General features: G+C 35.7%; 1 protein-coding gene across 2 annotated transcripts in view; it reads left to right on the forward strand.

The window, feature by feature from the left end:
* CERT1 (ceramide transporter 1) overlaps window positions 1–23,676 on the forward strand; it is a 112,725-nt gene extending 89,049 nt beyond the window's left edge. For both annotated transcript variants that reach the window (XM_032404182.1, XM_032404181.1), the window contains 7 exons: window positions 5,232–5,327; window positions 8,282–8,414; window positions 9,373–9,443; window positions 12,253–12,381; window positions 12,908–13,037; window positions 14,182–14,318; window positions 17,936–23,676. In XM_032404182.1, the coding sequence (XP_032260073.1) occupies window positions 5,232–5,327; window positions 8,282–8,414; window positions 9,373–9,443; window positions 12,253–12,381; window positions 12,908–13,037; window positions 14,182–14,309 (687 nt within the window). In that variant the 3' untranslated portion in view covers window positions 14,310–14,318; window positions 17,936–23,676. The remainder of the gene's footprint in view (window positions 1–5,231; window positions 5,328–8,281; window positions 8,415–9,372; window positions 9,444–12,252; window positions 12,382–12,907; window positions 13,038–14,181; window positions 14,319–17,935) is intronic.
* The last annotated feature ends 1,057 nt before the right edge of the window (window positions 23,677–24,733 follow it).

A 24,733-nucleotide genomic window follows, 5' to 3' on the forward strand; every position in this document is an offset into this window, starting at 1 on the left:
AATCCACATACAACTTTTGCTTCCCCAAAAATTTAACTACTAATAGTTCATAATAGTTTATAATAATATAAACAGTTGATTAACATATATTTTATGTTATATGTATCATATACTGTATTCTTACAATAAGGTAACTTAGAGAAAGAAAAATGTTATTAAGAAAATTGTAAAGAAGAGAAAATACATTTACAGTACTGCTCTATATTTATTAAAACAAATCCACATATAAGTGGACCTGTGCAATTCAAACTCGTATTGTTCAAGGGTCAACTGTATTCCGTAATTGTTTTTTAAAGTCATAATTTAGAACAGATTTCTCAGTTTACACTTATGAATAAAATTTACATTTGTTTTTTAACTATGCAGTAAAGAAGAAAATGAAGGTTAAGACTCAAAGTGTATTTTTTTACTTTTGCTGCTTTTTTTCTCCTTGAACTTTTTTGAGAAAGAGATGTATCAGTTCTGCATCAGAAATCGCCCAGAACCAAACTTATTCCAGTATTTCTTAATTTTGTTCATTTATGAAAGCTTTTTAAAAGCATCTCATATTCGCAATAAATCAGTGACAAAACTAGATAATATTGGGATACTTTGGTTTATTCTGCTACACTCCACCTGGCATTAAAATAATAAAGTAACAGACTAAAGCTCATCAGTACTGGTCACCGTTTACCCTTAAATTATACAAATACACAGGCTATAAATGAAAATGTAATGAGAGCAGTAAAAGAGGGTAAGCCACAATAGATGCCTAAGAATTAAGGCTTCAGAATGCACACCTTGGACCCAAGCTATAGAGCTTTAAAATTCTGAACCTGAAATTCTTCAAGTATAGATGAATATATTAGAGACACAGGAGCCCAGATTTTTACAAGACTTTGCCAAATTGTAGCATACTTTTTAATATTTTGTGTAACTTGTGTATAAGTTGAGAAAGATCTTTCTGGTGAAATTTTTTTAATATATGATGCTCATGATAATTCAGATTCTGTTTTTAGCTTTTAATTATTGTACTGTTTTATATGCCAAAAGAGGCAAAATTGCAGAAAAAATGACATTGAGCTCTTTAAGTATTTATTGTCCTTGCTAAAGTATTTGTTGTCATTAGCAGACTTGGGCTCTGGCAGTTAAGCTCTTTCCCCCCTTTATGTCCATAGTGACACTTTATTATTGTGGTAATTATTTATTTAACCCCTCCGCTGTTTATTGTACAATAATACCTTCTAATTTAGCAGAACTAGAAAGTAGAGTAGATAAAATCACATACTGATAAACACACACACTTTAGTAATTGTCTTTTTCTACCAAAGTAGGCAATTTCATATATACTATTTTGTAAGCAGCTTTTTTTTGTTTTGTTTTTTGGTGTTGTGTTTATAATTAAGCCCATTTTCCCATCGGTAAACATGGGTCCTAATCTCCTTGTCTGTTACTATGGATGTGCATACAGGACTTACCTACTCACCTAATATTGAACATTTATTTTCAGTTTGTCTCTATTATAAATAAATATTATAAATAGTGTTACAGGAGCATCCTGATATACAGACCATCCATGTGTGTGTATATATATATCTTTGTACAGTTATTTCCTTAGAATACATTTCTAGAAGTAGAATTGTTAAGACAAAAGCCATAAACACTTCTGAGGTTTTTTTATTCTTAATGCCAAACTGTTCATTTAAAAAGTTGAACCAGCTACACTCCCAGTTCAGTTTTCTTTTGTTATGTTGACACTGAGTATTATAATTCAGCTAATTTTTGCCAGTCTGATAGACTAAAAGTAGTATTTTTGCTTCTTGGCCTTTTGCATTTCTTCGGTGAATTGACTCTTCATGTCCTGTCCATTTTTCTTTTGGGTTAACAGTACACTGTTAATTTGTTATTAATAAATTATTCTATCCAACAAATCCCTCTGACTCTGTAACAATAAGCATGGTTGTATTCCTTTCACATGAGTAAGAGAAAAGAGGTCTGAGCAGTCTTTGGATCCTTCTGGACTTCTGTTCATTAGAATTTTGTTCGTTACATTTTTGTTTTATCATCAATAAAAATTTCTGTATTGATAATGTTAGAAAAATCCAGTTAGCCTCCATTTGACATACTGAGTGACTCAAATGGGAGGTGGAAGAAAAGACTAGAATTGGTGTGCCATCATCTCTTATTTTAAATGTGCTTTATCTCCATTTTTCATAGTTCATTTGCTAAGATGCTGTGTATGTCAGCTTATTTTCAACTCTAGGTCCAAAAAAATCGAGGGCATGATTCCTGAAATTATTTTAGTCTGATTAAAACTAGTGAACACTATTAAAGCAGATGAAACCTGCCTTAGTGATTTTGATCCAGTCTTTTGTTTTTTAAAGTGATAGCAGATGTTACTAGTAATAATATTTCCTAGTGTATCAAATTTTGAGCCTACTAAAATGGTAAATTTGGCTTGTGTTTATTCTTGTCATCCAACTTAATGGCCCCTTGTTTCCCAATTATTTTTGATATGCAGTCTTAACTAAAAACAATAAACAGAGCAGATCATTAGGGTAGATTCGAATTGTCAGTGTGGTCACGAATGCCCGAGTCACTGCCCCAATAGTAACACTTACTACTTCAGATTTTATTGCGGTGAACGTGAAATTCATTATTATAGTGAGATTTTACCTGTATCACCTCTCTTCTTAATCTCAGTGATATTACCTCAAGGAAGATGCCATAATGGATAAAGATACCATGATGAAAGCTTTGCAGAGATGGTTACTACAGTAATTGGGTACTTCAATTTCTTTAATTTCCTAGAAGCACAGCACTAAATTCATCTTGTTTATTTCTTTGTTGAACTTTTTCAAGCCCTCTTAAGTCAGGGAAGTACGTAAGAACAAAAGGCTGAACACTTCTCCGTAGGTGCGGTGGTAACACAGTAGTAATACTATTTTTCATCTGTCTAAGAAGATGATATTAAATGTGCTTACTGTACATTCTTTTAACCTATGTAAATAGCTTTCACTTCATATTTGTGGAATCTAGTTTCTTTGGGATCAAAACACAAAAATATCTTCTTGTTATTCAAACATTTGAAATAAGTTAGCAGGAATCATCTCCCAAACAAAAATACAATTACCTGCATACTTTCTGACAAAAGAGCTTAAACTGGCACTAAATTTTTTTGAAACAGAACTCTTTTTTAACAGAGTAAAATCCTTTACATTCTTCTTTCACAAGTGGTCTTTTTCTGGGAAGCATTTCTTTCTGCTTCTAATCTCATAATAAATGTTCTCTTAGGTGTTCTCAACTCCTAGTATCCCACCTACAAAGTACATATTCATATCTAAAAATTTTTAAGATCTTTGGATCTAAAAAGGGTAAAAGTTTTTCCCAATCACAGTGGACACAGACAAATGAGTCAAGCCAGTGCTACAGCAGTTGTTCAATTTATGCATACTAACTGGAACTCTCTTTGTTCCTTCCTCTTTGGGAACTCGGGTACATTTTGTATGTCTTCATAACTTGGAAATCCTGCATTAGTCCTCCTTATTCTCTCAGAGCAGATTTCAAAATTAGAGAGGCACACAGATTTTTCCAGGCAGCCCCTGGAGTTATATTTTCTAATGAAGCCTTTATACAATTACAGAATATGGAGTGCCTGGCTGGTATGCACCTCTTGATCTGGGGGTCATGAGTTCAAGCTCTGCATTGGATGTAGAGATTACTTAAATACATAAACATTGTAAAAAAATTTTTTTTAAGTTTTTAAATTATAGAATGTACTATTTGTCACATTTTTAAATTTCAAGTCTGTAGCCCAACACCATTCACAGTGTTTTGAGGATTATGACTAAAGATATAAAATGTTACGTTAGTGCTTTATTTGGTACAAAAATAGATTGTAGAACCTCAGTATAAAATTTTTATCAAAAACTTTTATGATTATTACCAATTAGGGAGATTCTTAAAGTCATACCTACAAGCAAAAATGCGTTCTGAAATCTAGAAAACTTTATGTCGACGTACATGTCACTGTAACATATTGATAACATCCTTTTGTGTAGAAAAGTTATACCCCCAGAGTTAATAATTTTAGCAATTTTTGCCCTCAAACCATTACTGTATTTATTTCAAAATATGTGTAAACCTGGTTCTTATTCTGTATCCCTAATGAATGCAGTAGATTTTATGTAAAATAAGTAGTTAAACTTAAGAATAAATTAAGTGGAAGTATATTATACACATTTCCAACTCTTCCCTGCCTTCTCTTAATGTACTTATTATATAAAACAAAATTATGATGTAAAGGTTAGAAAATGGAACTTAGAAAAAGTGTCTCTGCGTACATGATTAAAGTAGAAAGTCCTTCAGAAACCATCTTTTTATCACTTCACTTCTGTTTAAAAACACGTTTCAAACTAGGAGAGTTTGCAAATAGCACTCACATGAAATTTTACCAGCGAATGTGATTGTGGATTCTAGGAGTGTGAAATACTCAGTTTTATTTGCTTATATAAAATGTGTAGGAGTAATTTGTGATAGTTAAAAGCACAGGTTTTATTTAAATTTCGGTAAAAAAGACTAATTCATAATTTAAAGGAAGACACTAAAAGGTGATTATTTGTAAATGTTTGCATATATCAATATTTGCATTTTCTCTAAAAGAATGTGAAACAGTGAAATTGGAGTCAAAAAGATGGGGGATTGGTTATTTTTTAATGTGGCGTATATTCATGGTAGAAGTGAAATTTATCAGTGAAGTAATGAAAATTTTCTTATCTTTTCGTAGGGAAATCTTGCCATATAACAAACTTTCTATTATCTTTGTAGTCTTAAACATAGAAACTGGACTAGATCATCTCTTCGTGTCCCTTTTACCCTTAGTGTCACGTGATTTTATGTTTTAAGACATTATCTCTGTAAGGAAGCATTTTATGGTAAAGGAAGGAATTTTTTTTTTCCAGAAAATGCTTATTTTGCTCACTTTATGCACATTAGACCAATATATGTTATTTGAGTGAAGCATCTTCTTTCTCTCCGTTTCTCCCCCCCTGTCATTAACCTGGATATGATATCTGGAATGTGGACTAAACTCTTCAACTCTATATAAAATCTACTAACCTTTGTGCATTTGGTTGCTCAGCTTTCTCAGAACATTTCTGAACTGAAACAAACTGAATACCATTCTGTTTTAGAGATTATGTCATGGCTATTCATTGGATATGGATTCTTATGGCTTTATTTTTCTTTCCAAGGTTGAAGAGATGGTGCAAAACCACATGACTTACTCATTACAGGATGTGGGTGGAGATGCTAATTGGCAGTTGGTTGTAGAAGAAGGAGAAATGAAGGTAATTCCCAGTAAAATGTTATAGGTTGCTAACTGCAGCTCTGTTACAGTCATAGTATCATTACTAACCATTGATGTGAATGAGGGTAGCATTTTAAAATTCCTTTTAAACAAATTACTACATATGATCAAAGAAACACCAGATATTAAGAAGTAAAATGTACTTTGGTTTTTATAGAGTTTATTTTTTATTAATTTTTATTTTTTAAAAGATTTTATTTATTTATTTGATAGAGACAGCGAGAGAGGGAACACAAGCAGGGGGAGTGGGAGAGGGAGAAGCACGCTTCCCGCTGAGCAGGGAGCCCAACTCAGGGCTTGATCCCAGGACCCCAGCATGATGACCCGAGCCGAAGGCAGATGCTTAACAGCTGAGCCACCCAGGCACCCCTTTACACAGTTTCTTTATGATCACAATAAAAATCTGTGTACAAACTGTTCTGTTTTGCCTGGGCCATTGAGAAAATAAAATTTGGGTGTTTAGGTATGAATAAGACATAATTAGTTGATGGCTCTCTATTTGGATATTTCTCTTTATTTTTTAATATACTAAATATTGTACCCACATGTCACTTTGTTCCCCTTTTTCATCTATCCCTCACTTCTTGTCCTTTCTCTCATTGCATCCTGTTTCAATATTTGGAGATGGGTCTGCTAATCTTGTTCACATCCTTAAACACAAGAGACAGAGAATAAGAGCAAGGAATAAGATTTAGAGATGGATTCAAAACAACAGCTGCATTGAATTTTGGAATACCTTATGCCCAAGGCACTATGCTAAAGATAAAGAGATTTTTAATAAGACTTTCTCCAAGGTGAAACTTTCGTTGGGGAAGGAGGATATTGACATTATTTGTTTCTGTCTGATAATGTATTCAACGAAGAGCACAGATAAGTAGTGGAGAAAATTGGAAAAGAAAGATCTCTGTGATTTGAAACAGATTGTTTTATACTGAGGAGAAGCATTTGAACTATGTCTGGAAATGGAAGCAAGATTGTGACAAAGGTGAGGCAAGGATATTTTAGATAAAAAATATAAACACAAGCGAAAACTTGAAAGCGAACTTCTTATTCAGGAGTTTTGCATAGACTGTGTTGACCAGAATTATTCTAGCAGTAGAGATACAATATGAGATGTTGGAATTTATTTTCCTCCTGAATAGGGAACTAATTAAGAAATAAGAAATAAGCAGATGAAATGCTAAAATATTAGCTATATATCTAATAAGCTGATTGGAGAATATAACTTCAGAGTAGCAGTGACAAGGTCTTGCTAATATGTTACCTGAGAATTAACATAATGTTTCTGACATAGCTAGATAATCACAGGCCTTCCCCACAAGAGTAAGCCCCAGAAGAAAACCAAGACACATGCTCTCTTTAAAAAAAAGGGGTGAGCCAAGCCTTCCAGTCCTTATTCTATACTCAACATTCCAATAAATCATTGTTGCCTCCCGAGGGAAGAGAAAGTGAAGGGATGAAGAGAAACCAGGAGTGATAGTCTAGATAAAGTCCCTCCATGTGGAATGAGAAATAGAGACTAAGTGTTCCTACAGCCCACATCCTTAGAGAGGGATTGGATCATGGAGAGTATAAAATAGCCCACCAAGGAGAATAGTCTGTTGTCTGTAGCAATAGGTTAGCCACTGTGTGCAAAGTAACATTTTAGGAAGACGAAGCTGATAAGGAAGAAACTAGAGACCAAGTATACCACTTAAGAGAATCAAGTACATGGGGATGAAAGCCTACCCAGAAGAAGTAACCAGTAGTATAAAAGTCAAGCTGTTGGATGTCTTACAGAATTTTAGTGACGAGCTTAAGAGCTATGTGAAGTGTGAGGGGAGGAGTTAAAAGTCTAAAGTTTCCAATATGGGTGATTGGGAAAATAGCAGTCCCAATAACATGAATAAATAAGCATGTAGGGAAAAGTAGTTTGGTGAGAGAGATTTTAAGAGAGAAACTATATGTGAAATGCCTAACAGTGTCTGGACCCATAAAGCACTCCATAAATTGAGAGCTGGTTCTTCCTATAGTAACATGATTACTCATTTCTCAAAAGAACTTAATACAAAACTCCCTAAAGTAACAAACCTATAATTTTGAGCTAATTAATTTTACTTAGCACTTTAGGTACGCAACTTCAGTATTTAAAAGAAGATATATTGAATGGAGCACTGGGTGTTATACGCAAACAATGAATCATGGAACACTACATCAAAAACTAATGATGTAATGTATGGTGATTAACATAACATAATAAAATAAAAAAAATAAATAAAAGAAGATATATAGCATAGGGGCTCATGGGAGGCTCAGTCGGGTAAGCCTCCGACTCTTGATTTTGGTCAAGGTCATGATCTCGGGGTCGTGAGATCAAGCCCTGCGTTGGGCTCTACCCTAGGAGTGGAGCCTGCTTAAAATTCTCTCTCCCTCTCCCTCCCTTCTGCCTCTCCCCACCACTTGCATGCTCGCTTGCACGCGCGCGCTCTCTCTCTCTTCCTAAAAAAAATAAAAAATAAAAAGCAAGATAGCATAGATCTTCATGCCATTTTAGCTTTGAGTCATTCAACAAATAATTGAGAGCCTGCTGTGTTTCAGATACTATTCTAGATGCGGGGTATATAGCATTGAACAAAACTGCCTTAAATCAGTATCCTTAAGGAGATTTTGTTCTAACCAGGCTTAATTTAACCACTCATGTAATTAGGTGTTCGTTGCATATGCATGTTTTTCATTGTTGAAGTTTACCCCAAATTTGTAGTTTTAAGTATTTTTATGTGTTATCAATAATTTGAGATTTTAAATTTTCTTTTAGCAGAATATTTATATACCATAAATAGATTTTCAAAAATGAAATTCTAAAAAGCAGCAAAACTTAAAATCCTGCTTTCAGGTTTGTACTTTAGGAGTTTGATTTTTATTTTTTAAACAGGTTTTTAAATATATCCTCTTTAGGTATATAGAAGGGAAGTAGAAGAAAACGGAATTGTTCTGGATCCTTTGAAAGCTACCCATGCAGTGAAAGGTGTTACAGGACATGAGGTCTGCAATTACTTCTGGAATGTTGATGTTCGCAATGATTGGGAAAGTAAGCTGCCATTATTAATATATCCTAATATAATTATTATTTTGAATTTATTTTGAATAAACCCAGTGTTTGCATCTCATCTACAGTTTATAAAGTTAGTGTAGAAAATATCTGGAAAATCTGATAATAGCTTGCATTTACTTTTTTTTTTTTTAACTTACATTTAAATAGAGCTTTACAGTGAAATAGAGCTTGTACAGTGAAAACACTGTACAAAATGCTTCTAACTATATTATAGCATTTGATCCAGTACTTCAATAATCCTGCATGATAGGTAGGTAAAAAAGTAAAATTCAGATAGGTTAAGTGACTTGTCAGAAGCCACAGAGCCTAATTAGTAGAAGGGCCAGGACTAAAATTAAAGGTTTCTGTTTTATCATCTACTTTCCCAGACTGTTTTGTTTCCTTAGTAAACCCTAGACAAGTCCTGCTGTGATCTGTTTAGAGTTATTCTTGGGGTATGTGTGTTGTGTGTGTGTTGTTTGTGTGTGTGTGTGTGTGTGTTTCCTCTTAGGCACCAAATTTCATAAATACAGGTAGTTTTGAACATCTTAAGATGTTTATCAATGACAGTTTGACATTCTTTTTTCACAAATATAGTCACCTAAACCTTATATAGAACAGCTTATTCAGCTTCAGTAAATTAGAGATTACAGGAAACGGTCATAGTATTAGATAGGAATTTGTGTTTTGAATAATGCAATGTGATTAGAATTGCTTTCTTGTTGTGGAAGCTAGATATTGGGCCAAAGAAGTGAGATTTCCTGGTGATCAGGTCTCATGGCCACTGTCTGTAGCCCTAATACGAAGTATTAACTCCCTTCCCTTTGGACTTAGCCAAGATAGGGCAGAATCCTGCTCATGTTATCACAGTGTCCATCAGTATAACTGAAGTTAATCACATTCTAGGAAGAGGTAATATATCTTTTTGGCTACTAATGTTTTCTCTTCATTTCAGCAACTATAGAAAACTTTCATGTGGTGGAAACATTAGCTGATAATGCAATCATCATTTATCAAACGCACAAGGTAAAGATCTCTTCATCCCAAAAGGATTTCACTGTAGTTCAAACTGAGACATAGAAATTCTCTAAAGTGGGGCGCCTGGGTGGCTCAGTCGTTAGGCATCTGCCTTCGGCTCAGGTTGTGATCCCAGCGTCCTGGGATCGGGCCCCGCATCGGGCTCCCTGCTCCGCAGGAGGCCTGCTTCTCCCTCTCCCCCTCCCCCTGCTTGTGTTCCCTCTTGCTGTGTCTCTCTCTGTCAAATAAATAAATAAAATCTTTAAAAGAAAAAAAAAGAAATTCTCTAAAGTAAAATTTGGTAGGAAATTAAATTCCATAAAAGATCCAAAGACTTTTTTAATGATGCATGAATGTCACCTATTTGAAAGGATATCAGCTCCTTTAAAGAGAACCTGAGACAAGAACCTGAGAAATATCCAGGAACAGTGTGTTTGATAAAGATCTTCAGCTAGTTATGTGCCCTTAAATTTAGAAAATACTGATACTCTGCTAAATGTTTTTGTAGCATCTAGTATTTATAGGAGATGAGTGATCGTTACCAAATACAAAAGTGAATCATAGTTTCCTGTGACCATAGTAATGAGGGGAATGGAAAGTATGTTATTAATATATGTTAAGACTGGTAGATAATGAAAGTCATCTAAGTGGATTATCTGAAAGCAAGTGAAAATTGCTAAGCATAACTATTAAGGAATTGGTCATATATCAGAGAATACAGAAACGTTGTCATTTAAATTGGTTCACCTTTCATTTCACTTTTACTTCATCTCTTCCTCTGCTATTCTAGATGTTTAAAATGGAAGAATTAGTATTTCTCTTACCTTATTCTGCTCTGTTCCCTGAAAATTGCCAAATAATATATTGTGTAAAGAACAATAAACAGGGGTGGTACATGGGAGGATGAGCAAAATAAATGAAGGGAATTAAGAGGTACAAACTTCTGGTTATAAAATAAATAAATCACAGAGATGAAAAGTACAGCATAGGGAATGTAGTCAGTAATACTGTAATAAGGTTACAGTAACAGATGGTGACTACACTTACTGTGGTGAGCACTGAGTAATGTATAAAATTGTCAAATTCAATATGTTGTACACCTGAAACTAATATAACATTCAATTTTAAAAAGGAACTATAATTTTGGAAAGATCCATTCAGCGTAATATTGTAGGTTATATAAGAAATACAATAATTCAGTAGGTACTTCATTTTTCTCTTCTTTATTTAAAGCTTTTTAATTGAGCTGAATATATGACAATATTGTGGGTTCTGTATTTCTTGAACTCAGTTTTGTCATGGGAGGCATCTTGTATGTAATGATTTTGAGCTGGGCTTGATTTTACATGGTAGCTGCTCAAGAAATGTATAAAAAATAAATTATAGGTCAACTTTGCTTCAATTAAAAAAGAAGTGTGTAACAATGAAGATTCTGCTTCAGCGTACAGATTTGGGGAGTCTAAGGGAAACTTAAAATTCAATAAATGTTAAAAATACCAATTAATTGCCTTATAATTTAGAATGAATAGAAATCACCAATAATTTAGAGTCAGAAGAATCTTACAATCTGAAGATAATTGATCTTGGAAAACAATCTGCTGGCAGTATTTCATTTCATAAAAAACCATCAAAAAGGATTTATATAGGTTGTATTACGATCACTTTTTGAAAAATAAAGCTAAAAACTATTAAAATAATGTCACTTAAATGTAATAAAATTTAAGTTAGAGTTATAAGTGTTTGAATAATTCAAACAAATTGTCCTGGCATAATTTTTTTTCAACAAAATTCAGTAATGCTATACAACTTTCCCTTTAAATTTGGCTTATTTTATAATCTCATCTTAAAGAGGGCTACTTTTCTCCTGATACTTAAGTCATTCTCATTCTTTAAATTTTCATCTTACTGTCATCCTTGTGGATTTGCATTCATTAGTTCTAACACAGCCAAATTTTCCTTTATTATTGGCTTCATATAGATTTGCTCAGCCTGCTTTCTTCTATTTTTGAAATTTAGCATCTTTAAAATATGAACCATTTCACTTTCCGAATGATTTGTGTTGTATTGACACTGTTGTTGGCTATTTATTATACTCAACAATTAGGAAAGGCATTGCCCATATTTTCTCTCATTAAAAGTACATAGTCTCACTTTTCATAGACCTTGTTGCCATATCATTTCAACATGATATGTTTCCTTACATACCATAAAGTTGAAAGATTCAATCTAATTGATTTGGTATTCTTCAGATGTGATTGTGGTATAAAAAGGAGCAGTCTTCTTACACTGAAATCTTAGCTTTTAAGTCTCTGAACACTTTAAACAGAGGTTTAATACTGTACTTAGAAGCAGAACATTACCAGGGACTTGGGGAGGGGGAAATGGGGAATTAATTGTTTGCTGAGTACAAAGTTTCTATTCGGGATGATAAAAAATTTTGGAAATAGTGGTGATGTTTACATAATATTATGAATGTAATGTCACTGAATTGTACACTTAAAAATGCTTTAAATGGCAAAAATTTTGTTACATATAAACATATGTATACATTTATAACATATATACATATAAACATACACAGTTTAAAAAATTTTTAAAAATAGATTATTCCTTTGATGCTATTATTCTGCAAAGCCATTAATTCATTGTTCATAATTCTTGGCTGAGTACTTTCAGATGCTTTCCATTTAAAATTTGACAGATTTTACCTTTGCCTAAGATATTTATTGGTTTTACATTTGTTTCTCTGTTAGTTCCATATTACATATGAATTTAAAAGTGGTTTATATTTTCAAAAGATATTTTACTTCTTCCACAGAGAGTGTGGCCTGCTTCTCAGCGAGATGTATTATATCTTTCTGCCATTCGAAAGATCCCAGCCTTGACTGAAAATGACCCTGAAACCTGGATAGTGTGTAATTTTTCTGTGGATCATGACAGTGCTCCTGTAAGTGCACTTGTATAAATGTGTATAGTCGTACAGTATAAAGCTAAACAGTGCAGAACAAGAGAGATAAGCACATACGACACACATTTCTTAGATTTTGTTTTATGTCCGATTGGCTCCTTGGAACAGTATAGCCCGTGTTTTACCCAAGGGCATCAGTGATGGCTGTGAACACCCGGCAGGGGCTGTTTTCCTTTCCTCCTGAGGTTAGATGACACAGAACTGAAGAGGTAGATAGTGGAAGGCTGCTTCCACAGTTCTCTCTCAAGCCATGATCAACTGCTAGCAAAACCTCTGGGTTTCTACCTCGGTTTAGGTCCATCTACTACTTAAGAGGAGAGAAAATTATTCCTGCTGTCATAGCAGCTTGGCATGTGTTAGCTATTGGTACTTATAAGATTTGGTTGGAGAGGTTGGTGATGAGCTGTGGTTTTGGATAACCTAATGTACTATTAGACCAGTAGGGATTATAAAATACTAGGCATCTCCTATACTGATGTTTCGTTTCTGTTATTTGTTTTGGCAGCTGAACAATCGATGTGTCCGTGCCAAGATAAATATTGCTATGATTTGTCAGACCTTGGTAAGCCCACCAGAGGGGAACCAGGAGATCAGCAGGGACAATATCCTATGCAAGATTACATATGTAGCTAATGGTATGTATCTGGGGGTTCTTTTTGCAACTTGGTCATACAGATTTTCTTTTTCCTTCTTCTTTTCTTTTTTTTTTACTATTTTTTTTTTTAAAGATTTTATTCATTTATTTGACAGAGAGAAACACAGCAAGAGAGGGAACACAAGCAGGGGGAGTGGGAGAGGGAGAAGCAGGCCTCCCACCGAGCAGGGAGCCCGATGTGGGGCTTGATCCTAGGACCCTGGGATCATGACCTGAGCCGAAGGCAGACGCTTAACAACTGAGCCACCCAGGCACCCCTTTACTATTATTTTTAGTAATCTCTACACCCAACATGGGGCTCAAACTCACAACCCCGAGATCAAGAGTCACATGCTCTTCTAACGGAGCCAGCCAGGCGCCCCTTGATCTTCTTACTATGATCTAAATGTCTTTTTAGTTTTTTTATCATTTAGATTAATGATTTTTAATTTGGAGAGATGTGTATCAAAATTATCAGGAAACTTGAAAATACCCATGTCTGAATTTCACCCCGGAACTACTCTATCAGAATTTCTGAGACTGGGGCTGGGTAGATAAATTTTAATATTTCATCTCTAGATCACTTTCACATATGCTTGGCTTTAAGAACCATCTTATTATATATTTGTCTAATAAAATATATGTATAACTGGGAGTATAAGCAATAATGATTAAGGAAATTAACAGTTCTTTTTCTCATTGTCAGGCTTTTTTGTTTTCTGAATCATTGCCTGCTTAGGTTTCTTACTACATCCATTTCCGACCTGCAAGAGTCACTGGAGTCCCTTTAATCAAATCCTCAAATCTTCTTTTATACAGGGACATAACTGCTACTACATTTAAAGAGACAGTTTGATTATAGTAGAGTTTGACAAATCTAACATAACCTAAAATGTTGCTATATTAATATTTGCATATAATTTAGGGAGCCAGGAACATTTTAGCCAGGTAATAAATGCTTTCTTATTTGCTGTGTGTTCTTGTCTGGTGGTAGCATGAAGGATTTAATGGTCAGGTCAGGACTTTAAGAGATGTTAACTATTCCAACATGAGAAATTTTTTAAAAGCAAAGGAACAAAATGAGTGCTTCACATACATTTGGAGAATTGTATCTTAACAGGTTTTAGTTTTCCTTTATCTTGCAGTGAACCCTGGAGGATGGGCACCAGCCTCAGTGTTAAGGGCAGTGGCAAAGCGAGAGTATCCAAAGTTTCTAAAACGTTTTACTTCTTACGTCCAAGAAAAAACTGCGGGAAAACCCATTTTATTCTAGTATTAACAGGTACTGGAAGATATATATTATCCTTTTTTAAAAACTTTAATATAACCTTGCAGATATTAAAATTTAGTTAATTGTTGGAAGTAGTTTCTGTATTTTATGATGTTCCCAGACAAAGTTGTAGTAGTTTTGGCCTTTAAAATGTGTTTTTTTCATGCTTATGTTAGATAGTATCTGCTTATGCAAAGAGATTTTAACATTATGGAGCCATAGAATTCCAGAAGGACAAATTCCCCATATTTTTCCCTTCCCAGAAATTACTTTAGGTTCGTTGTTTATTCTTCCATACTTTTGTATGTATGTTGTGAGTGACGTATATTATTATTTTTTTAAAATGTGTTTATTCTATACTTACTGTTTGCAGCTTGCTTTTTCTACCTAACAATATATCTTGACTGTTACTGCATATAAAGATATGAGACATATAAAACTATCTCATTCCTTTAAAATCTGTTATATGAATGTTGCAGAATATATTAGCCAGTCCCACATTAATGTCTGGATCGGTTCCATATTTTGACTGCCAAATATGCGCTGAACGTCTTTGCACAAAGAGCTGGAATGTTTATTATTATTATTATTTTTAAAGATTTTATTTATTTTTTTGACAGAGACACAGCGAGAGAGGAACACAAGCAGGGGGAGTGGGAGAGGGAGCAGGGAGCCCGAGGCGGGGCTCAATCCCAGGACCCTGGGATCATGCTTATTATTATTTTTAATAAAGATTTTATTTATTTATTTGGGGGAGAGAGAGAGAGAGAGAGAGCATGCGCAAGCACGGGGGGAGGGGGAGAGGGAGGAGCAGACTCCCCACTGAGCAGGGAGCCCAATGCGGGACTCGATCCCAAGACCCTGGGATAATGACCTGAGCTATGTTAACATGGTTCATAGTCTGAAAAGATAAACAGTGACATTTATCCCTTGTCCCCTACTCACCCAGTTTTGCCCTCCCTCCAGCCCCAAAGAGAAGAGCAAAACTGATACTACTAGTTTCTTGAGTATGTTTTCAGAGAATTTTTTATGCCTGAACAAGCAAATACACGTGTATTCCTCCCACACATACACTTTTTTGTTGTTGTTTAAGAAAACACGCTGTTCTGCATCTTGTTTTTGCACTTGCTTTACTTTAAAGGTCTTTGCATAACACTATGGACCTCCCTCCTTATTTTTTTGCGGCTACACAGTATCCCAGCATACGGATGCACATAATTTATCTAACCACTACTAGACATTGAGGTTGTTCCCAGTTTTTGCTAGAACGGTGTTATAATTATATCCACTTGCAAGTTGATATGTGGGATAAATTACTAGATATGACACTGCCAGCACCTCTAGGGGGTTTGTGCATTTATAATTTAGGTATCACCCCCTATAGAGGTTGTAGTAACTTACTGTCTCACCAGCAATAGCGTATTGGAGTGCCTATTTCCCTGGACCCTCTCATTCGGTGTATGAAATAGAACTTGGATTGTTCCACCTTGGTAGGTAAAAAATACTCTCTCAGTGTAGTTTTTGTTGTATTTCTCTTCAGTTTGAACATTTCTTGGTCCGTTTGAGAACAATTTGTATAATTCTGTTGCTGTGAACTCTCAGTATGTGTTAACATTTAAATTTTTGATAGAGATTACCAAAGTATAACTCATAAGTCACAAGTATTTATGAATGTCCTCTCATTCTCTCCTATATTGAGTATTAAGTTATTGGCTGAGAAATGTATATTCTTGAGTCACTTTCTTTAGATAAAAGTGATACATTCAATAATTATATAATGACTGATATTTTTAACTAATTCTGATTTCTGATGCTGTTTTTGGTATGCCTTTCTTAAAGGAAAAAAAAACCTCAAAGACTAAATTTATTGTCATATACTAACACAAGAGTTGTGGCAGTGATGTCGCAGAGACTTAGCTTTTCCCAGGAAAAAGCTTACCTGAAAATGTTAAACAGATTCTGGTCTTATCTGAATGCTTAGTGTTTTGGGATACAGCCTAAGCTTTGAGAGACTCTTTCTTCAAGCATAAGTGCACTGCATAAATGTGCTGGCAGTTTTTAGAATATCTTGTACTTTAGAATTGTTACGGCTAGATCTGGACATGAAATGTGCTGGTTTTGTCTCTGCACTGTTATCTCAAATAAACCAGAAACGCGATGCCACGTGATGGCAGCAGGCTTGTCACCTGACTTAGCTGGATGTCTCTCCCCACAGCCTTAAGATGGCTAAAGAATGCTGTTTGCTCTAATCAAGACCAAGTGTGCAGCTGTAATCTGCTTTCTCTCTTCTTCACCTCTACCCTGAGCGTTGCTGATAAGCAGGGCAGAAAATATAACTGTGTATTAAGCAAAAGAAATGAAAATGCAGTTACAACTAGAACATGCTCTCAACTGTGTTCGAAAAGAAGAATTTTCTTAAGAATTTGAAAAATACATGCTAATAGTCTTAACAATATTTGCCTCAGAACTGTTGGATTTGGAGCATTGTTTTATTGACTGTGTGAGTGTGTGTCTGTGTGTGCACACGCATACATATGCACACAGGACCTGGAGGGGAGGGGCTTGAAATTCATCTCAGAGGAAGGAGGAAGCATTGTTTTGGGGTGAATGTGAGTGTATGTAAAGAGAGACCTGAAAAGATTCACTGGCCAAAAGTTAGCTCTGGCCTTGAATCCAGTTGAGCTTTCTGACAAAGAACCAAATTCAAACCTTAACACATGGTGAAAAATCTTTGTTTACCTATAGTAGTATTTGTTTCACAATGTTTGGGAAGATGTATGTATGAAGTGGATCCTAACATAGAGTGGGGGTGGGGGGGGGAGAGAGAGAATCTTAAGCAGGCTCCATGCTCAGTGCAGAGCCCAATGCAGGGCTTGATCTCAGTACCCCAAGATCACGACGTGAGCCGAAATTGAGAGACGCTTAACCAACTAAGCCACCCAGGCGCCCCTCATAGTCAGAACTCTAAAACTTATGTGACAATGTCTGAGTATGTTTGTTTAAGATAAGACAGACCTTTTTCCCAGAGCTTAAATAAAACTTGTAAATTCTTTTTTTTTAAGTTTTTTTTTTTTTTTTGAGAGAGAGATAATGATAGAGAGCATGAGAGGGGGGAGAGTCAGGGAGAAGCAGACTCCCCACTGAGCAGGGAGCCTGATGCGGGACTCGATGCCGGGACTCCAGGATCATGACCTGAGCCGAAGGCAGTCGCTTAAACAACTAAGCCACCCAGGCACCCAAAACTTGTAAATTCTTGATAAATGGTATTGTATAGCATAATTTTTATTGAAGGCTAAGAAGAAAGAAATGCTGGATTGGGGGCTACAAATCCAGAGACTTCTGATTGATTCCCTCTTTGCTTATTTATCTTTGGCGTATTTCCTTTTTTTTTTTTTTTCTAGCTTTCAAAATATTCCTTAGGCCTTCTATTCCTTGCTGATGAGATAAGTTTTAAATATGTAAGGTTAATAAGTTTGTATTTTTAAAGGTGGAAATCTTTAAAGCATAAATTTCTAATAGAGAGCTATGCATTCCATGAATTCAGAGGGTAGGAGGAACCTGTTTGGGTAGTCTTGCAGCTGTTAGTAATAATATATTGCTTAATTTTTTACTTGTTTTCTTTCCTGCAGTGACTGAAGCAAGGCTGTGTGACATTCCATGTTGGAGGAAAAAATAAAAAACAAAATTGAATGCTCTAAGCTGGAACATAGGATCTATAGCCTTGTCTGTGGCCCAACACCCTGGCCTTGTGTACAAAAATGAAGAAATACTGCAATAGCAAAGGTGAACATCTAACACTAGCTGTCTCCTGTTAGATCTCCTCGCTCAGCATATAACTATAAATACATGTAAAATTACATGTATATGGCTATATTTTTATTTGCTTGCTCCTAGAAGAGAAAAAAATCAACTTTGAATCACAATTAGGAATTGATGCTTTAATTTTTGGAAACTTTTTCAGAATTTTTAATTTACTATGGTCCGGCCTAAGATCCTCATTTGTATCAGGTTTTGTGCACAAAAGAAAAGCACAAAAGTTGAATGCACATGGGGCATGTGTTTTCTGTGCACCACATACCTGGATGGGGCTCTTTTTTCAGGCCTATGGTTAAATCTGTGTTCAGAATTTTTTGACTTTTTTGCTTTGTATAATCATAGAATTCATTGCTGCTGATTTCTATAATGATTCATGTTGTTACCTAGTGTCTCTTAATAACTGAGGGCTGTCAGTAACCTGTGATTTTGCCTTTTCTATAGTCTTACTCCTATGAAGAACCTTGGTTCTGATGGAGAAAGAGTGAAAAGCTTTATTTTTTCCCCCAGGTATCTTTCTATTTCTATTGTATTTTTAGTTGTGTACTGTGTGCTACAGATTTTTTTTCAGTTTGTTTACAAACACAATTTGGTAATTCCTCAATTGGTTCTGCCTGCCTCCAAACAGAAACATACAAATCTTGTGGGTATAAACTGCTTTCTGGTACAATGGTAAGGATAAAACAAGCTCATGTTTTCTTGAAATTTGTTAGAAGATACACGGTATTTCTCATTAAGGTAAATCAGGCTGTCTGGGTTTGACATTTGATTCAGTGTCTCTGGTATTCGTAACAGGCATGTTAGCTCTTCTAATTTGGGTCCATTTAAAGGCTTTGTTGCAAGATGTGCATAGAAAACGTGAGCAGTGCTCCTCTTTGCCTCTTGCTCAGAATTTTCAGCAAAGCAGTAAAGGATTCCATGTGATTCAAACTGAAATTCTTCCTTTAGTTGCTGTAAGAACTTAAATGTAAAATACCTTCTTTAGTTTTAGGCCTCTGAAAAACCTTGAAGCATGGAGTTGAGGCAAGGAATGGGACTCACTGAAGTAGAAATGACTGCCCACTTCAAAATCTTCATTGTGTTTATACACAAATGTGCTTACATATGTCAGAGGCATTTTTAGATGCTTTGCTGATTTGTTCATCTCTGTAGAAACACAGAAATCAGACCCATTTTGTAAAGCAGAAAGTCATGTCACTTGGAACATGTCCTGTATATATTTCATACATGGTAATGGAGTCTTAATGATGAATGCAAGGTGATAATTTAATGATGGGATTAGTCTGATCACTTAATATGCACAATCCTGGAAGTGAATTACTTGCATCAGATATAGTGGTATTTATTATTCTGTACAGAGAGAAATAATACATATAAAACATATGCTTATATTACATGCACGCAGATTTCATGCTCCATAAATCTTTTCTATTTTTTAATTTACCTTTCTCTAAATGATGTGCATGGAATATGCCTTATTACAGAAAAACGCTGTTCATAATTTGACTGTGTGGAAAAGTGCCTATATGGTGGTAATGCTAGTAAGGCAAATAAGACAAATTATCATATGAGTTTACTACATCACCAGTTAACATTTTATATTGTGATGTTTAAAAAAGAAAAGTTTATACCTCAAATGTGTATTTTATTTTACAATCAGCTGTGGGTTTGGGATGGGATATGGGAGGGTTGGGGGGGAGGGTTTATTCACCATAGCCGCTGATGGGAATCTTCAAAAAAATTCTCTATGCCCACTATAAATGTTTCTCTGTTTGCCATGTCTGGTAACTCTCATGAACACGGACAAGTAACTTTTTCATGACTAAATTGGATAGCTTCATTTTACAAAGATATGGAAAGCTTACAAAGCAGTGTCTATAATTACCTTTAGTTGCATTTGCACTAAATGTTAATGATACACTTTTGCAATTCTGTAAATGAAATGATTACACTAAAAATACTTGTATTAAAAAAAGAAGAAAAAGACATGTTTACCTTTAGATAAGTGTACAGGTACTTCACTAGAGTTTAATCCCATCCGATCAGATTTAGAAATCAGTTGGGGAATACGAAAAGAGTTTTAAAGAGGTCAAAATTTGGAGAGGTACTAGCCGTTTTAAAAAATATTCAGACCCTCTAGGATTATATCTGTATGACTAATTCCTAGTCATTGTCTGAATGGACATGATGTTTTCCCAAACACAGTAATTTCTTCTCTTCCCCAAACAAAACAAAATACCCTTTTACTCTCTTTTCTACTCACTCTTTTGTACTGTGATAGAAACTTGAAAAATATTGGTAATGATGGGTTTGTCCCTGAGTGCCCACTGTACAGGACAAGAGAGCACAGTGTTTCGCTTGGAAATGAGGACTCCTAATTTTGATCACAGCAGCTCTTGGTTTGGGATTGCCACAAAGACAGCCAGACTAAGGAGGGGATGGCTGGGAGAGAGGCGTAAGAATACAAAATAAGGGAAAGGAGCAACAGGTTTTCCTCTTGTTCAGTTTCATTGGCTAATTTGTACCCCTGTACAAACATCAGTGTCAGCTGCTATTAAAATTTTAGTTGGGCTGAGCTGGTTCTCTTGTGAAATTGTGCTGGTTATCTTTAAGCTTATCAGTTTTTTGTCCAGTTAAACACTTTCACCAGTATTTAGTCCAAGTTGTACAGACAGTGTATTTGGAATACTGTCATTGTTCATCTACAAACTCAAAACATAATCATTTTAAAGTACCTTGGGAGTGTGTAGAGTATAACTATTCTATAATAGCTTTATGATCCTGATGATGTTTTTAAAAAATAATAAAGTTGGATCTTCCATGTTACAATCACAAAATTAAAACCAGTATTTAAAAGTGGAAAAGTATTAAAATATTATGGACAAATGTATTTGCTTGATTGTTTTCCTTAACCCCAAGATACTGCCTGCATAATTCTGAGTAGTTAAGAGCTTAAAATAACTCGACTTCAGTAGTTTTTAAACTGGATTGTAACCCAGTTAGGGATCAAGAAAACCAACATAAATTTTTTTTAAACAAAATAGAACAGAATGGAATAGATCAAGTACATAACGTGAATATTTCATATTTTGTGGGTCTTTATACATATGTATATATATACACACATGAGCGTAGTGGATTACAGTGTGAAATGAATTTCTTACTAAGGAAGCTGGTCCAGAATTTTTTCAAATTGCTAAAAAGTAAAGCCATATGCAGTTGGGTATTTCTAAAATGAAAGCACAGTGCCAGCCGTGCACACTTATAATTCAACTACATGTACTTAGCCATAAATAAATCATCTCATTTATTTATTTAAATAATGTGGCCAACTCCACTTGTTAACACTTAGGAAATATATGCTCTAGAACAACCACAAGATGGGAAGTGTGGATTTGCAATTCACTCAGTCAGTGAGTTCCTCCATGGGTTATATTGAAAGGCACTGAGCATATTTCTCTCCTAGTGCTCAAAGATACATGCCATCTTAAAAGGACGTGACCTCTAAACACAGGCCGACTACTTAATCTGGTGGGGTGCTGGAGAGAAAATCTGGCTGTTGTATTGGACTTCTTTTTTTAATGTGTTACATTTATTGACAAATAGTATGTGGTCCTCATGGCACACTTGTAAGTAGTTTTTAAAGAGTGATCTTAAGTACAGGCACTTTTTGCCTTAGGCTTGACCTGAAATATAACGTGCAAATAAGTATAGTTCTAACTAGCTACTTCAGATTGAGTTGGTTTTATGGCATCTTCTAGATTTTGCCATTGTTTGAACTAGATTACAACAGGACTCATTTTGTTAGCATTTGCATTGTTTACCCATTAAAACAAATTTTCTATGAACCTTCCATGTCTGTATACTTTGGATAGCCTTAAACAAATATAAAGGTACTTTTTGGCCTCTTCACTCTCTTCCACAGAATTCAAGTTTAGTACTAGAACAAATGTTAACAGTCTTTAAACATACTAAAAGATGTCCAGCCAGGATTTTTTTACCCAGGTTTTTTGATTGTTGAGGTGCTGAATGAGGACGTCTCCATTCAGTGTCTGTACCATGCACCATTCCTGCCTTCTAATGAACTTCTTCCCTTATAGGGCTGCTGCTGCCGGTTGATGGTGGGGCCAGCCCTATTCTACCATGAGGGACCAGGGGGCTGCCAAGGGTTCCAGGCCCATTGAGTGACTCCGAAGTCTTGTCTTTTCATTAGATTCTGCTGATTTTTACTGCCTTAGGTATTTAATATCTAGAGTATAGGGTTTGTCAGACTAGAAAGAACTGACATCCTTGAAGACTAGCGTTTTTGGGATATGGGTCTTAACATACTTCACTATTGGCTTCACAAAAATCCCAAATACCTATGTGTCATAAAATCCCACCAGATGTATAAATTTTATCTTAAAGCATAAATTTGACCATCATTAAATGCCTTAACTGCCTTCCTGTCCTCTAGCTCAGAGGGGTAAGACAGGGAACTCTTATCATTAAAAAAACAAAAACAAAAAACCACCAAGCAGCCCAAGGAGGTTTTTATTGAATTTTTCAATCCAAGGACAACCTCCAACATAGCTATCACTGTTGGTGTGAGCCACCTACTGCTCCAAATGACCACTGAGGTAGCAACTAAAGCAAGCTGTAGATCCCCCTCGGGTCAGTTCGCTGTGGTTCTTCCATAGTACTCTTCCTTGGAATTGGGAGGCCAGAGCGGGAATGGGGTCCGGCAGAGGGGAGTCTGTGTGCAGCAGCTACATTAGGATATAGTCAACGTCCACGGCATATTAGCCATGTGTACAAACAGTATAGATGGCATTAATTCTCCGGCACTCAGCAACAATTCCCAGAGCAAATATTTATTGAGCACCTACTACATGCCACACAGTGTTACAGGAGTGGAGATATAACAATAAACAGAACATCTGGCCTATGTTGTTTTTGTCATAACCAAGCTTCTTAGAAATGTATCTAAGAGGAAATAGGCTTTGTAATCAGAAGCATTTGAGTAAGGTGCATTGAATGGTATATTTAGCCACATTTAAGATGTGCAGAAGTGTTTCTGTTGTTTTTTTGATTCTTGGTTCTCAGCTGTGTTCTCAAGTTAGGTAGGATATGGGTTGTTGCTGTGTTTTAACAAGTCCACCAACTTCGGTCCATGTTGATAGCACCAAATTAATTGGTAAATTGTCTAATTATTCACTTTAATTTAAAACTGCTATTATTTGTGGTTTATGACTTTTCATTTTTCATTCCTAATATCTGGTAGAGTTTCTGTTATTTTTAAGTGAATTTCTTACCAGGTTCTGGTTACCATGTGTTTAACGTACCAAAAAGGAATGGCTTAGAAGACGGAAGACGGAGTTTTTCAGGCTCTCTCAAACAGTTTTGATCTTGCCAAGTCATTTCAGTGTCTGAATCTCTTTTCTATGAAGGAATACAAAATCACCTACGTCACAGGGTTGTTTGGGGAAGAGTGAGATAATGTATTTAGAACTTTTTGAAAACTTAATCTAAAGCACTCTGCAGGGAGCCTGGGTGGCTCAGTCATTGGGCGTCTGCCTTCGGCTCAGGTCATGATCCCAGGGTCCTGGGATCGAGCCCCGCATTGGGCTCCCTGCTCTGCGGGAAGCCTGCTTCTCCCTCTTCTAATCCCCCTGCTTGTGTTCCCTCTCGCTGTGTCTCTCTCTGTCAAATAAATAAGTAAAATCTTTAAAAAAATAAATAAAGCACTCTGCAAATGACAGGAATTATTTAGTCAACCACAGACTTACTAGGTATTGTCTTTTGAGCTGAATGACAAGATGCAAACATTTGGGGGCTTAGGGCCGAACTGTAAGTTACTTGGCTTGTCCACGGTTTTGCGTGCAGGTGTATGTCCAGGAAGGGAGAAAACGAGAGGCAGAAGGCAGTTCGTGGAAAACCTCTAAGGCTATGTGAAATAGTTGGGAGTTGATTCATTCTACCAGCACTGAAGGGCTTTTTTGAGCATTACTGTTTGACACATCTAAGAAAAATCAATGGGGCTTGGTGCCTGGTTTTGTTTGGATGTGGAATTAAGTCGATTGCTAATGTCATTTTTCCTTGTAAATAATTCTCATGCCAATGTCAGAAATGGGGAGGGGAAATAACGAGTTTTTAAAACTGAAGAAATGGAAGTGCTAGCATTGTGCTTCAAACTGGAGAAGGCAGTCAGTCCCATGTTTATAAAATAGCAGCTGAATGGGGAAGAGTTCCAAGCTGGAGAATCGCATAGAGAGTCTCCTCAGTGATGTCTTTGCCTTTCTCCTACGGTCAGTTCTTTCCTCTGCCACTGTCAAATTATCCTGTAATACCTAATGCCTCTTGCTTTTAAATGTTTTACCAGTGCTGTTATCTCTAGAACAGAGTCCACACTCCCTGACTTCAGTCTGATATCAAAGTTACTTGTAAGAGTTTGGCCGCACCTTGTCTGCCTTGCCAGCCTGACTCGCCTTGGTCCCCTCTATGAATCCATCACCCCAGTCAGGTGGATTTCCTCCATGTCTGTCAGCAGTCAGAAGCAAGTTACCTTCTAAGGAACTTCTCTCTCCTCCCTTCAGTCAACATTCAAAACCTACTTCGGGGTTCTAATTTCTGAC

The sequence above is a fragment of the Phoca vitulina genome, unplaced genomic scaffold, assembly GCF_004348235.1.
Source record: "Phoca vitulina isolate PV1807 unplaced genomic scaffold, GSC_HSeal_1.0 scaffold6, whole genome shotgun sequence".
Classification (NCBI taxonomy): domain Eukaryota; kingdom Metazoa; phylum Chordata; class Mammalia; order Carnivora; family Phocidae; genus Phoca; species Phoca vitulina.